Source organism: Pollicipes pollicipes, unplaced genomic scaffold (genome assembly GCF_011947565.3).
Source record: "Pollicipes pollicipes isolate AB1234 unplaced genomic scaffold, Ppol_2.1 Scaffold_4295;HRSCAF=5057_pilon_pilon_pilon, whole genome shotgun sequence".
NCBI lineage: Eukaryota > Metazoa > Arthropoda > Thecostraca > Pollicipedomorpha > Pollicipedidae > Pollicipes > Pollicipes pollicipes.
The window spans coordinates 19924569-19938824 of NW_023596461.1; the positions used below are offsets into that span (position 1 = coordinate 19924569).

The window sequence follows — 14256 nt, forward strand, 5'->3', positions numbered from 1 at the left end:
TTAACTTTCGACCAACTCTGTGTTACGACTGCTGTTCCTGGCCGCACATAACTCGACTAACCCGGGGGCCTGTCCAAGTTTTGCTGGCGCAATCGGTCGTGCCCCCACCTCTCTGCCTCTGCCTACGCCCACCAGCCGCCGCTGCTTTCATGTCTGACCCAAGGGCCGCGCACGGTCTCGGCGGGGCTCGGCGACCTCTACCTCTGTAAGGACATCCGCTGTGAATTCGGCGCCACGTGCACAACGGGCGCCGACCGGCTGCCGCGCTGCACGTGCCTGTTCGACTGCGGCCCCGAGAGCGGCGCACCGCCGGCGGCGGCGGCACGGCCCGTGTGCGGCTCCGACCTGCGCCTGTACCGCTCTGAGTGCGTGCTGCGCCGCGAGGCGTGCGAGCGCCAGCAGGAGCTCAGGCCTCGCCCGCTGGTGCTCTGCCAGGGACTGAACTCAGGTAGCGCAGCCGTGGCGCAGCGGCGGCGCAGCAGCCACGCTGCAGTCCGCCTGAGCCGCCCATCAGCAGCACCCACCTCGTCGTCCGTGTTAGATGTGAATGATTGGCAGCCGCTGGATGCCGTCGGTGCTCGTGCATTTAGAACTAGACTCGGTTAGTGGTGAGCGAGTCAGCCGTGCCTGTGCTTGCTGGTCGTGGAGCACTGCGTTGGTGTGCTTTGATTCGAGCACTGTCGTGTCCAAAATGGAGCGCGGCCATTCGCGAGATTCAAAATACCCTCAGCTCTCCTAAATGAAAGTGTCTCACGCGTTACAAAAAAGGCTGTTTTGTGCAGTCGCGTTGGGATAGCTGACACCGATCATCGATCGCTATTCGGTGTCGATGATACCGATCACCGATCAGGACACTGATCCCAGCTGAGCTGCTCAGGTATGAGCTCACATTTGACCTGACCTGATCTCATGATCTTTGTGACCTGACTTGTACTGGTGGGCGGTGGGCTGTAGAGAGTATTCTGGGCCGATGTATCATGGCTCGTCACTTGGCGATGGCTGAGACATATACAGATGGTGTACTCGAAAGTTTTGTGAGCGGACGGCTATTTGCAGTTTAGTCGCTGGCTGTTTGTCATTTATTGTTGTATTTACACTGTAAGCAGGACACTTTGGTATGCCTTGCCCACGTCAGTGTTCAGCGCTATCTCCGCCCGGTCAGGATAGGGCGGCGGGCGGATGCTTCTCTTTCCCCATGAGTTCTCCTCGTTACACATAAGATGGAACAAAATACGTACAAATACTAGCGATGATGGTCTTACCGAAACAAGTCAAAAGCAGCTGAAATATTTTATTTCAGACCGTATATGTATATCTATGTGCTGCAAACTCATAATAAATCTGCATGAAGTAGATATGGATGAATATGAAATTCGTACGTATGCATATGATATATATATAGATAGATAGATAGATGGATAGATAGATAGAGAGAGAGAGAGAGAGAGAGAGAGAGAGAGAGAGAGAGAGAGAGAGAGAGAGAGAGATATATATATATATATATATATATATATATATATATATATATATATTATATATATAATTATATTGTGTGTGTGTGTGTGTGTGTGTATGTATGTATACATAAATGGCCAGGGCATATGCATGAATTAATATGAAATGCGCACGAAAGCACATTCCATATTTAAAAGGACATATATGTATATATATATATATATATATATATATGTATGTGCTGCAAACTCATAATAAATCTACATGAAGTAGATATGGATGAATATGAAATTCGTACGTATGCATATGATTATATATATATATATATATAATATATATATATATATATATATATATGCATACGTACGAATTTCATATAATATAGATATAATAGATGATAGATGAGAGAGAGAGAGAGAGAGAGAGAGAGAGAGAGAGAGAGAGAGAGAGAGAGATATATATATATATATATATATATATATATATATATATAGATATATATATATATATATATTATATGGTGGTGTGTGTGTGTGTGTATGTATGTATACATAAATGGCCAGGGCATATGCATGAATTAATATGAAATGCGCACGAAAGCACATTCCATATTTAAAAGGACATATATGTATATATATATATATATATATATATATATATATATATGCATATATATGTATGTGTATATACATATATACATATATGTATATATATATATATATATGTGTATATATATATATATATATATATATATATATATGTGACCCGCAAATATGTGTGAATAATATGAAAGATGCATGAATGTATTTAAGTGCAATGTATTTTCACCAAACGCCTTTGGCCTTGCTTTTTTGCTGCAGTGATTCATTTTTTGCCGCAAAGGCAGTCAAGAGCACCGCCAAGCTCACAAGTCGTCATTGACGTCAGATGACCTTTCCATTTCATGACCATGACCTTTCCATGGGATGTCATGTGCATGATAATGTTTGAATTTCTGGCCGTCAACTTGAATTTAGTGTCAGCTTGTGCCTTGGAGAACCATAAATTACTACTTCTAGACAACAGGCCACTTTTATGATATGCTTCCACAGTGGTGGGTCATGACCTTTATGACCTTCATGCCACGGTTAACACATCGTAAATGATCGTACTTTACATCAAGGGTGGTGCTCTTTATAGCGTCCGCACATACCATTCAGTACAAATTGGTTGAAGTTGTTTTTTATCATGTCTTGAATAAAGGCAAACATTGACCTGACTTTATACCACTGACTGCAAAACTGTTCCGAAAAGTCTAAACTGTGACAAAACTAACATTGTAAACAGGAGAATTGTGAGTTCTATGATGCTGCACCATTCCTGTAAATTGTAGCAAATCGGTTCACCTCAAACCCTTATAAGGCAATCGAACTTGTTTTGTGTTTGGCCTTTTTGACCTCCCCTGGGCCAGGAATCTGTGCAAGTGTTGGCTACTTCTTGAGAAGATGTAGCCTACACTTCCTTTGATGCACATTCCTGCATTGCATGCAGGTCGTTACGCATGCTGGTGCCACACGCATGAATGTTCCCATTCGTTGCCCAAGTGTTCCTGTTTCACCCAGTTCACTGCTCGCATTCCCGTATGCACTCCAGACGTCTGAGCTGCTTTTCCGACAGTTCATTAAACATTCGGTACGCTTGAATGCAATGACGTCATGTTTACACTCGCCTGGGCGCCAGCCCATCCATTTCGGTGCCGACGCTAGACTGAGGTGAAGTGCGTCCGCTGCCTACTCGGAGTCGAACTCCTGGGGCCTGTAAAAGCGGCGCGAGCCTCCGGCCCCTCATCTCCAGTCGGGCGACGTGCAGACCGTCATTGATTGCCTATCGAGAACCGCCCTGGCATTCTGCCAACCTTTCAGCGAGGCTGATGTTCCGCAGCGTGCCGCTTCCTGCTTGCGATGTGGTCTGTTAAAACTACGCTGACAGCAACGATGTTTGCTCCGTGCCGAGCCTGTACATTATGTAGCGGTATCTCAAGTTCCCAACTGTGGGTTTTATCCCTGAGATGGAACGCGGAGGTCACACGTCCAGCGACGTTTCGCGGAAGTCTCCGAGCGTATCGCGGCCGCTCGACACTAAACTCACTCAGAGCCGCCGCCCGTGTCCGGCAGACGCGACCGTGTCGCCATGCTACGGCTTGGAGCCGCTGCTCAGCCCGGACACCGGTCAGCCGCTGAGCTGTGCCGACGGCGCCGCCTGCCCGGCCGCCTCCTACTGCCACCGCTCGCTGGAGTTCGCGCGCTGCTGCCCGCTCGCGCCGGCGACGGTCGCGCCGCTGGACGCGGCCACGCCGCCACCGTGCGCCGCCACCGAGCACGGCTGCTGCCCGGACGGCAGGACGGCGGCGGCGGCGGCCAGTGGTGCCGGCTGCCCGGCAGACTGCGACTGTCACCGGCTAGGCGCGCTCGGGCCGCAGTGCGACCCGGTCACGAAGCTGTGCGCCTGCCGGCCGGGCGTCGGCGGCCGCCGCTGCGACCGCTGCCAGCCGGCCTTCTGGGGCCTGCCGAGGATAGCGCGCGGCAATGTGGGCTGCCAGCGTGAGTACGGTCCGCAGGCCGGCGGAAGCCGCTCCGATCGCCGCGGTGCCTCGCAAGCCAGGGCAGGAGATCCCCGCGCATCTAGGCGGATCCCTGCTCAGTTGGGTGCCGGCGGTAATCAAGACGCGCCGGAAATGTGGAATATTGCTGGGAGAGCAGCAGATTATGACACTTTTTCGTCCAGTGTGCATCGGTTATACATGAGACAGTTTGTGTGGATGTGTGTCCCAAGTTCGTGGGAATTAAGAAACCTGCGTTCCATTGTGCTTCCGGTCAGCGGTAACTTCAAAGACTCTAGGCACGAGCGCCAACGTGTCATTAGAGGAACACGCCATCTCGGTTTGCCTTCCTCGCCGTCGGCCTTTTTGGTGGACGGAGTGGTGCTTGATATGTTCTCAGGTGTACAATGTGGTCACCGAAAACTCACATTTCATGAGACAACTTCGCCACATTCATTAGCCTGTCGTCTGGTAGTCTTGAATGAATGATATGACATCAGGTTCTATTTCTGCAAACTGGCCAGCACTAATTAATCCGGTGCCTCCAATTAGTCTTCGCTCGATCATGCATGGAACCGGCTGCTCAAGTTAATTTAATAACGTTTTGCGAAGCAGTAGTTTGACCCATCACGATAGACAAAAGGGAATAAGGCTACGGTTTTTTCATATACCTATTTTATTGCTTGCCCGAAGTAAGCATGGGCCTTATTCGCGATTCCACGATAAAACGTCAAACGTCAGTGAACTGTAACTGGCATGCGTCGATCCGAAATAGATATACGATTTGTAAAAGATAATACTTCGTGGGGATTCTGTCACAATGACAGATGACGTTATCTATCACTTAGTTGATGCCGTGAAACCATTTGATTGCCTACGCTTATTGATTTTGCGCCATAGTGTTTACATGCGTCAAGAATAGACAGGCCATTGCGAATTTGTTTCTGTTTAAAACTCGGGCTGATCTCGAGTGCTGTATGGAACAAGCTTCACACGTTTATAGATCCCGTTACTTGTTTTGCTCAGGAATGAAAATCCTGTCAAGACCAATCAAGGCCACTTTAAATATGTGTGCCACCGATTTGGCTACAGCAGAGGTGATCATTGACGGTCTTTGTGCTGAGGGGGAGCAGGTGCTTCAAAGGCAGGAGTGACTGTCCATGCACTACAGCATTGTTGGTCTTACGAAACTTACGAAAAGAGAAAAGCAAACTGGCGCCTTTCAAATTCAGCTGTATGGTCAAACCAGAGCAGTGTGCCTCGGCCCTGGTGGATGTTCCAGTTGATGTGTGGAATCTTGCCAGCTGGAGCGTAAAGATTCTCCGACTTTTCCCATCATTTCCACGTATCCCGTCAACGCCGCAGACGCGGGGCGTGATCCAAGCTCGCATCCGGGTGTGGTCTGTTAACAACGTGTCACAAGAAACTGCCGTGTTTTCTGACCCGCGCGTAATCAGATGGCATGTTTCTACTTAAATATGTTGATTGATGGAAATCAACTGCAGCATAAATACTATCACAATCCATCGGCTTTATCGTAACTCATCATTTATCATGCTCACACAAATTTTGGAATGGCACTCGAGCGCTGGGATACACCATGCAGATAGAATTCACGACGATTGGTTTTGACGCTTGCCGGTTCATGTAGTAACTGTAAACTATAACCCTCCACGCATTTGCTCCGAGATACCCAAAATATTTCAAAGGTGGCTGAAGAAAGTGATAAGGACGGGTCCGAAAAGAATTGTGGCGAAGGGGAAGGATCGCAGTGGCTCATCGCAGTGGACTGCAAAGAGCTTAGGCCGCGGTGGGACGATTTCCGAACGTGATGTTTATTGGTCGCATGTTAGCTACAGCATCAAAGCTGTTTGAACACGCGGCATAGGTGGACACATCATAACGTAAATGTGTTTTCAGATCCATAAATATGTGGAAGGGTGACAGATGTCATAACGTGCAAGCTTCCCTAAGCAGTAACCAGTATGTTTTACCCACCAATTTTACGTTTCCTAGGTTTTTCATCTGTCTTGGCTACTGTTAAAGATGAAGGTAAGTAACGCAATATGGGATGGTGGAGCAAAAATTACTGTTTAAAATATAGAGCTTGGATAACCTTGGAAAATATAATGCATTGGAATTTCTCAGCATCGATCTTTAGTCGCGTCCTGATCAACACAACTCCTAAACTGATACCCCAAATCACGCCTAGAATTTGAAGATGTCATTTAGATAAGACAGGATGATAAAATTTGCTTCACATTTTCTCTTCTATAGCTTGACGCTTTTCGAACTGTTTGCCAAACGGATAGCTCAAACGACTGGATACGGCTGCAGTGCTCATCCGCCCAATAAGTCGATAGTTTTGTTTTGGTAACTTATTTACTCGGGATCAACACGTTGCACAAGTGTCAAGGATTTTATCGAACCGTTTGGAACAAATCACGGTCAAATGCGACACGCCTCTTGCTACCTGGGGCGTTACCTTCTAAAACAAGTTGGGTGAGGGACGGTGGCTGTACCGATTAGGTTGACTTAAACTACCCCCAAATCCTTATTTTTCTGGAGCGTCCCTGATGTAACCATTAAACCGCAAAACATATTTGGTCATTTCCGAAACTCATTTTATGTTGAGGAATGACTTCACATTCAAAGTCAATGTGATAGTGATAATGATGATACAGAGTGATATGTGTATGTATCTAATGTACTAGATACTGCATTTCATTGGCCCAGTTTTCTGTTATTTTGCTTATAGCATTGTTTGTCTTGGAGAATCATTGAGTATCAGAGGTCATTTTATAGTTTTACATTAGAGTTTTTACACATAGAGTTTCAGAGAGCATTTCAAAAGTCAGCATTGAGGGGGGGGGGGGTGCACAGCCTTTTCCCGAAAATACACTAAGTAACACCACTGCTCGTGCGTTTGGTCTTGAAAACACTATAAGATGTAACGATACGTCGACAAAAGGGAGACCTTAATTGGTAAACTGACAGCAGGAGCTACCGACAAAGCCAAACAATGTGAGCATCATTAGAACAGTCGCACATTAGCTGCTTGCATTGTGGTGAATTAGATTGCTACATTGATTCGAAATGATTTCGCCTGGAATGGAGTTTGACGGAAACCATTTGATATACCAAGTCAGATCTGATGGCAGAACTCTTTCATGTCATGCTTAATATACCGCGCCGAACGCCGTAACTTACTTGTTCAGATGCACTGACCTGTTCAGTAGTCACGTAGCAAAATCTGCGCGTAAGTCCCTTTATCCTCGTTACCGAAGGTCCATTACCCGAAGTCGGAATGGCATGGGGCTGTTGAACGCTGGAAAGTCAGGACACATTACCTTGATGCACCCAGCCGATAGGGACCTGCCATGCAATTTTCTGAACGAGCTTCAATTCAGGGTCACTGGATAGGGATGAGATGGAACGAGCGGCAAAGGGTGGAGAGGCAGGACCAACGTACATAGGAAGGATCACCAACACAACGTTGCTGGGGGCTCACATTTGGGATGTGTTTTAAAGTTGGGAGAGCCTCTATCGAAGAGGATTTCTGAGCCCATTAAACGCTTAAGGAGTTTAGCCTTTTTAAAACCTGATCTCATTAAAGACTGGCTTAACTCAGATTCTCTTGCATTCTGCGTTGTAAAGGAGAGGAAAATAAGCCAACAACTTTATTAAATGAATAGCACTTAAAACGCCACACGTACGACACCCCTGTCCCTTCTAATCCACGTGTCTCGAACGAGTCAAGCAAGTCGAATGAATGCAAGGAAAAGATGATAATTAAACGTCGACAAATGGCGTGTGGTAATGCTCCAAACAGCATGTTTTTATATGGAAGATTCTTTACTTCATCCATACCAGAACAAGAAGTACGCGATATTTTTACAAGAGGCAATGTCCTTGACACATAAGTTTATTGCATTGCAGCTTATGAGCAGCGCAGCTTTTCCGGGCACTTGCAATCAACTGGTCCAGAATAGTAACACAAACTTTGTTGGACCACAGGGCCGTTTCGCGCGCTTACCCAGCGTCTGGCACTGTGTTGCAGTGTGCCGTCCTATCCCATGGTCGGCTGCAGGGCGGTGTTGCGTGTGTTTCAGCGTGCGGCTGCTCCGCGTTCGGCTCGGCTCGCGACGACTGCGAGCAGTCGCGCGGCCTCTGCGTCTGCAAGCCCGGTGTGTTCGGCAGCAAGTGTAACAAATGCCCCGAGGGCCAAACCCTGCGACCCGAGGGCTGTGTCAAAGGTGAGAAATGCCCTCGATCTACCAACCGTATGTGATGATATAATGCCTCCAGCTTAGTTGTTATTATTTTCTGAAACCCATAAAACTTTTATGTAATGTGCCCTTTCTAGTGAGAGTGAAGGAGATAACACTGTTTTAATTGGTTTCCCGAAAATTGCCACCTGTTTGAGAACTTAGTGATTAGCGTATAAACACAAGATATGTTAGGTAGACGCCACTGCGTGAAGCGGACGCTAGGTACGTGAAGCGGATACTAGGCAAGTAAAGCGGATACTAGGCAAGTAAAGCGGATACTAGGCACGTGAAGCGGATACTAGGTACGTAAAGCGGATAGTAGTTACGTGAGGCGGATACAAGGCACGTAAAGCGGATACTAGGCAAGTAAAGCGGATACTAGGCACGTGAAGCGGACAGTAGTTGCGTGAAGCGGATACGAGGCACGTACAGCGGATACAAGACAAGTAAAACGGATACTAGGCACGTGAAGCGGATAGTAGTTACGTGACGTGGATACAAGGCACGTAAAGCGAATACAAGGCAAGTAAAGCGGATACCAGGCACATGAAACGGAGACTACGTGAAACGCATGGTAGGCACGCAAAGCGGATTCTACGTGCGTGAAGTGGATATGGGTCGCTGGGGGCGCGAGCGATGCGCCCTGCGATGCGTGACGACCCTGTTCGAGACCCATGGTGGACCCATTACAGCATTGCTGAGCAGAACATGTTAAGATCATGATGTGGTAGGTGCTGTCACTTGTTAGCCTATGGGCTGCCAATATTGTCACTATTACTTGTGCTAGATTGTCTACAATAATGTTCAGTGATTTCTAGCCACAGCACATGCAGAATTATCCGTTGGGTACTTGGCGCCAGTGGCCGGTAAGCAAGAAGCCGAGCGGGCTTAGGAAAAGCCGTTTTAGCCTGGGAAAAAGCCTAGGAAAAGCCTTTAACAAAGCATGTTTCTTGTTTGTGTTGTGTGACCTTGGCTCATATGCTAATGCAGCCTTGTGTGACGATGGTGGCATACGGTCGTAGTCAACCAACCGGGCCAGCGTGTGTACGACGCTTCAGCTGCAGCATGCGCTCCGCCCGCTCTAGCGAAGCACTCCTCTCAGCAGGCGACCTGAAGCCAGACGCGACGACGTGCGCCGAGCTCTCGTGCTACTTCGGCGCCACGTGCACGCAGCGGCCGGACCGCGCCGAGTGCACGTGCAACCGCACGTGTCCGGAGCCGGCCGGCGACGAGCCGCGGTCGGAGGTGTGTGGCTCGGACGGCGCGAGCTACGGCAGCCTCTGCCAGCTGGAGCTGGCTGCCTGTCGTGGCCAGCGCGACCTCACGCTGCGCGCGTTCGGCCCCTGTCCGGACAGAGGTACGGCTGCCGTTCGGACAAATGGCTGTTGTCCCGCTGTTGTCCCGGCAAAGCTACTGTTTTGGCGACAAAGTCCCCGTCGTTAAGAGCACGGCGTAGGCACCGTCCAGAGAAATAGGAGGCTGTCCGGAAATATGTATGTCAGCCGTTTAGACAAGGATGCGGGCGCTGTCGTGGGAAGAGCACCGGCATCCGCCGCCGTCCGAGATGGCTATATGTGTAGACTGGAGTGGCGGTGGGCGTCTGGCCGGTGTCGGCTTAAGGATCGGGCGAGTGGGCGGTGTGCTGTGGGTTCCCTGGCGGCGATGACCATATCTTGTTATTGTTAGGAGAGGCGCTCAGATTTAAGCTTTCCGCTTATGCGCGAATCCACTCTTTATGTCATGTACTGCTTAATGTTCAAAATAGAAAATAAACACCAAATCAAATCAAACCGCCGCTTGTACGACGACGGTGCGGTGCCGTGGTATTTGCTGGTGCGCCGCACGTTATCTTCGCTTAGTTTCTCGCGTTCTCGTTTGTCGTATTTGTTTCTGAATCTTCGTTTTTGTCAACCCACAGAGGCTTCGCTGGAGCCGACTGGCTTTCCATTCCGTCGCTCGACACTGTTCCACTCCGCCTTTACCGAACAGTCCATGCCCACGGCGGCCAAGTCGACCCGCCATCTGTTGCCCGAATACGAAAGCAACGGTTCTCTAGAGCGCCACACCACGCAGGACAACTTCCTGATCCAAGGCATGCTGGGCAGTTCGTGCCGCAAGGACGAGGAGTGCCGTGTCACACTCTCCCTCTGCAACAACGGCATGTGTGAATGCCAGGACGGCTTGGACGAGGCCTCCAATCGGCAACAGTGCATCGGTGAGTAAGCACGTCATGTCCTCAGATATTTCACGGCGTCCGTCGCCACCGAAGCCGTGATCATTATATCGCGATCCGATGCTGATTACAATCAGAGTCACGTTGAATATGTTTGTTTTTCAGTATATATTTGTGTGCGTTGGCTTCTTGGTCACAATCTATATAGGCATAGACGATTGTAAAGCTTCTGCGCTTCCTAATTTTGTGTGCATGTTTGATATGCCTTTTATTGAAGGCATATAGTGTTGTAATGTTAATATGCCTCCTAATCTTGTTTGCATAAGCTGAGCTCGCGTAGCAGGATCTGAGGCCGACTGATGCCACATTTTTCCAAATCTGGAGCAAAAAATGAAAAATAAAATGCAAGCTGTCGGCCTCGAGAGTCTTAAACGTGCCACAAGCTCAATCACCGTGTCAGCTGCGTATAATACCTTTCGCCTGCCCCTCCGCCGGCAGCGCTGACTCCGCCCATGCTGACCACGGAAGGCGTGACGAGGCTAGTGCTGAACCCCTGCATGAGCCGGCCGTGTTTGCACGGCGCGCGCTGTCAGCAGGACGAGCGCAACCATGACGACTACGTCTGCCTCTGTCCGGAGGCCATGACCGGCAAGAACTGTGACCTGCCTGGTTAGTCACATCCCTGTCCGACCGGTCACCTGCTCAGCCTGTCACGTACCCGACTGGACCGTCACCTGCCCAGCCTGTCATATCCCTGTCCGGCCGGGAGCCTGCCCGGTCTGCTGCACCTCTGCCGTGAGATGTATATCCCTGTCCGGCCGGTAGCCTGCCCTGTCTGCTGCACCTCTGCCGTGAGATGTATATCCCTGTCCGGCCGGTAGCCTCCTCGGTCTGCTGCACCTCTGCCGTGAGATGTATATCCCTGTCCGGCCGGTAGCCTGCCCGGTCTGCTGCACCTCTGCCGTGAGATGTATATCCCTGTCCGGCCGGTAGCCTGCCCGGTTTGTTGCACCTCTGCCGTGAGCTGTATGTCCCTGTCCGGCCGGTAGCCTGCCCGGTTTGTTGCACCTCTGCCGTGAGCTGTGCATCCCTGTCCGGCCGGTAGCCTGCCCGGTCTGTTGCACCTCTGCCGTGAGCTGTACATCCCTGTCCGAGCGCTGCAGAGCAGCTCCCACCTGTACGGTTTATGACAAGCTTCAGCTGCTGTGTGCTGTGACCAGCCCCATATCACAGCACGCCTGACATCAGCCCTCGCACTGCAGGAACGTGGAAGCATCCGATCCCAACCTTATGACCTTTTTGGAAACAGCTGGAAAACGCGAGCCTGCTGAGAATGTTGGGGTATCTCCGTTCACATCAATTTCGCGCACACCCTGCAATTTTGTACATGCAAGTCATGGCAAGTCAAGGACCTGGACAATGTTGTTTCCTGACGGTCCAGTGGCATACTGTGGTCATCATAAGTCACTTACCCATCTGCCATCAAAATATATAATAGGTCGCTGCTCAACTTAGTTTGATATTTTGAAAAAACTACATCTTTGCCGTCACGTAGCGGTCTTATTTACTGCACCACTTCGTAATGTCATTTATTCATCTCTAAATGGCAACCGTAAATCAAAGACGTTTTCCTACGATAATTATTTCAGCAGCTCAGTGTGACCTTAAAGTCCCAGGTGTGCGCATATGTGATCCTTTGTTATCAACTGTTAGCCAAATTCAGCCCTTCGAGCAACGCCATGTTTCCTACCCTGACTTAGCACTGTGACCTCAGACAGTTCAACTTAGACCACTTACGTAAGTCAGAATTTAAATTGTTTTCTGAAATTGAAATTGTTAAAACTGTAAATGCTTAAACCTGTTCTGACGTCATATACTCATTGGGTGCTACTTGCTCTTTTGAGTCTTTTTTGGAGTCCAGACTTTTCAAAGACAGACCCATCCGACGCATAAGAGGCCCACGAAAGGCACAGAAAGCCCCGCCAGGCCAAGAGCAGGCCCCTATTGGAAGGACCGGAGGCCCCAACAATGTTTCCGGCCGTGGAGTTGGCTGTCAGATGGCGGCTGTCGTGCAGAGCTGATCCTCCGCCGCCCTCCGGCAGTGGGTCCCCCGACCGCCGCGCCCCCGGCGGCCGGCGACAGTTACGACACGCCGTCCTTCTCGGGCCGTTCCTACTTGACGATGCGACCGCCCAAGGCCACTATCAAGTTCCACCTGGAGCTGGAGTTCAGCAGCCACACTGACGACGGCATTCTGCTCTACAACCAGCAGTGGCCCAACGGGACGGGCGACTTCATCGCTATCGCGCTGGTGGACGGGTAAGTGGCGCCACCTCTGTCGCGATACCGGGGAAAGGAAAGCACCCCTCCGCCGCCGGCTGGGGAGGGGGGAGGGGGGGGAGGGCGGAAGATATACGCGAGCGGTAGGACGCAAAATGTCGCGTCGTTCGTCTTTGACTAGGCTTAAAGGGCTTTAACCCCTCAGGGGGCATTCTTGTATGCATCGTTGTTTGTATGCCTTGGTTAAACAGACCACACTTGCGCTGAGATGAATGGAAATTGTCTTGTGTCATCCTGCATGTTCGATTCGAGGAGTATTTTGGCGCCTTGCGTTACTGCAGATCATAACTGATCCCACTACGTATTAAGGGCTTGTCCGCGGCGTGCTACACTGTCCCCACTCTGTTACGCCTGCCTCTGTTTCAGTTTCGTCGAGTTCCGGTACGACATCGGGAACGGCCCGGTCGTGATCCGATCGTTGAGCAAGGTCTCTCAGGGCGGTTACCACAAGGTGGTGGCTCGGCGCTACCACGGGTGAGACGTCTACTGAGATGAACGCTGACCAACAGAGCCGGAGCCTCCGCGGTGGGGCGAAACCTCTGACCGTCGCCGCGAAGTCAGGGTTTCATCCCTCCTCCACTTCCCCTCTTTCCATCCCCCTCCCTTCCCTCTCCCCTTGCCCCCCCCCCCCCCCCACCTACCCATCATCGCGCGGGCTTGATGAGTACACTAGTCAGCTTCCAGTGGGAAGGCTTTTGTGGTCTAGATATCGTCATCCGTGTCAGTGGCGACTTGTTTACAGCTCTGAGATATCATACCTGCCAGTTATGGAGCTCAGTCGTCCTGGCGGGGTCCAAGCCAGCGACCGTTGTCGTATGTTGGTGTCGCGATTTTTTATCGAAATTAACATTGTTGTGGGGACACATATGCCAGCCCCGGTCCAGCTGCTGTAGCTATGCGGTCCAGCATCGACATTTACCGAACACGAACTGAGATCAAATTCCGAATGTTGCTAGTTTTCAACATAGTTAGTCGCCCGTGCACACACTCACTCTCACTGCATTCACGACATGCCGAGTCATGGGCGGCAGAGTTTCCAGCTGCGCAGTCGCACAGTGTAACGTGCTGTGGAGGCCAGCGGTGACGACGGCCGTCCTTGCAGCGACGGACAGCTGATTGTGGATGGCGGCGAGAGCATCCACGGAAGGTCGGAGGGCAGTCTGCGCTCGCTGGACCTGCGCCAGCCGCTCTATATCGGATACGTGCCCAGCCAATACAACAGGTGAGATGTGGATTTGCATCATAATGCTACTGCAGCATCGTTTAGTTTTGAATGACCTCTAGCAGTCAGGACTTCTGCAACGGCTCACCTCAGTTATGTGCACACGAATACTATGTTCATTTTAAATACTATTTCCGCTGTTCTCATCACCATGATATCACCTTGCATAATACGTGTTAATAGACTGTAATTTCATCGCATGTCACTGTGGGTTATC

General features: G+C 50.1%; 1 protein-coding gene across 1 annotated transcript in view; it reads left to right on the forward strand.

Moving 5' to 3' along the window:
- Positions 1-14256, forward strand: part of LOC119097267 (agrin) — a gene marked incomplete in the record, with an annotated part of 155057 nt that overhangs the window by 117934 nt on the left and 22867 nt on the right. The window contains 10 exon segments of the mRNA XM_037220316.1: positions 164-448; positions 3609-3751; positions 3824-4034; positions 8146-8289; positions 9407-9661; positions 10223-10519; positions 10976-11146; positions 12580-12796; positions 13184-13291; positions 13920-14039. Coding sequence (XP_037076211.1) covers positions 164-448; positions 3609-3751; positions 3824-4034; positions 8146-8289; positions 9407-9661; positions 10223-10519; positions 10976-11146; positions 12580-12796; positions 13184-13291; positions 13920-14039 — 1951 coding nt within the window.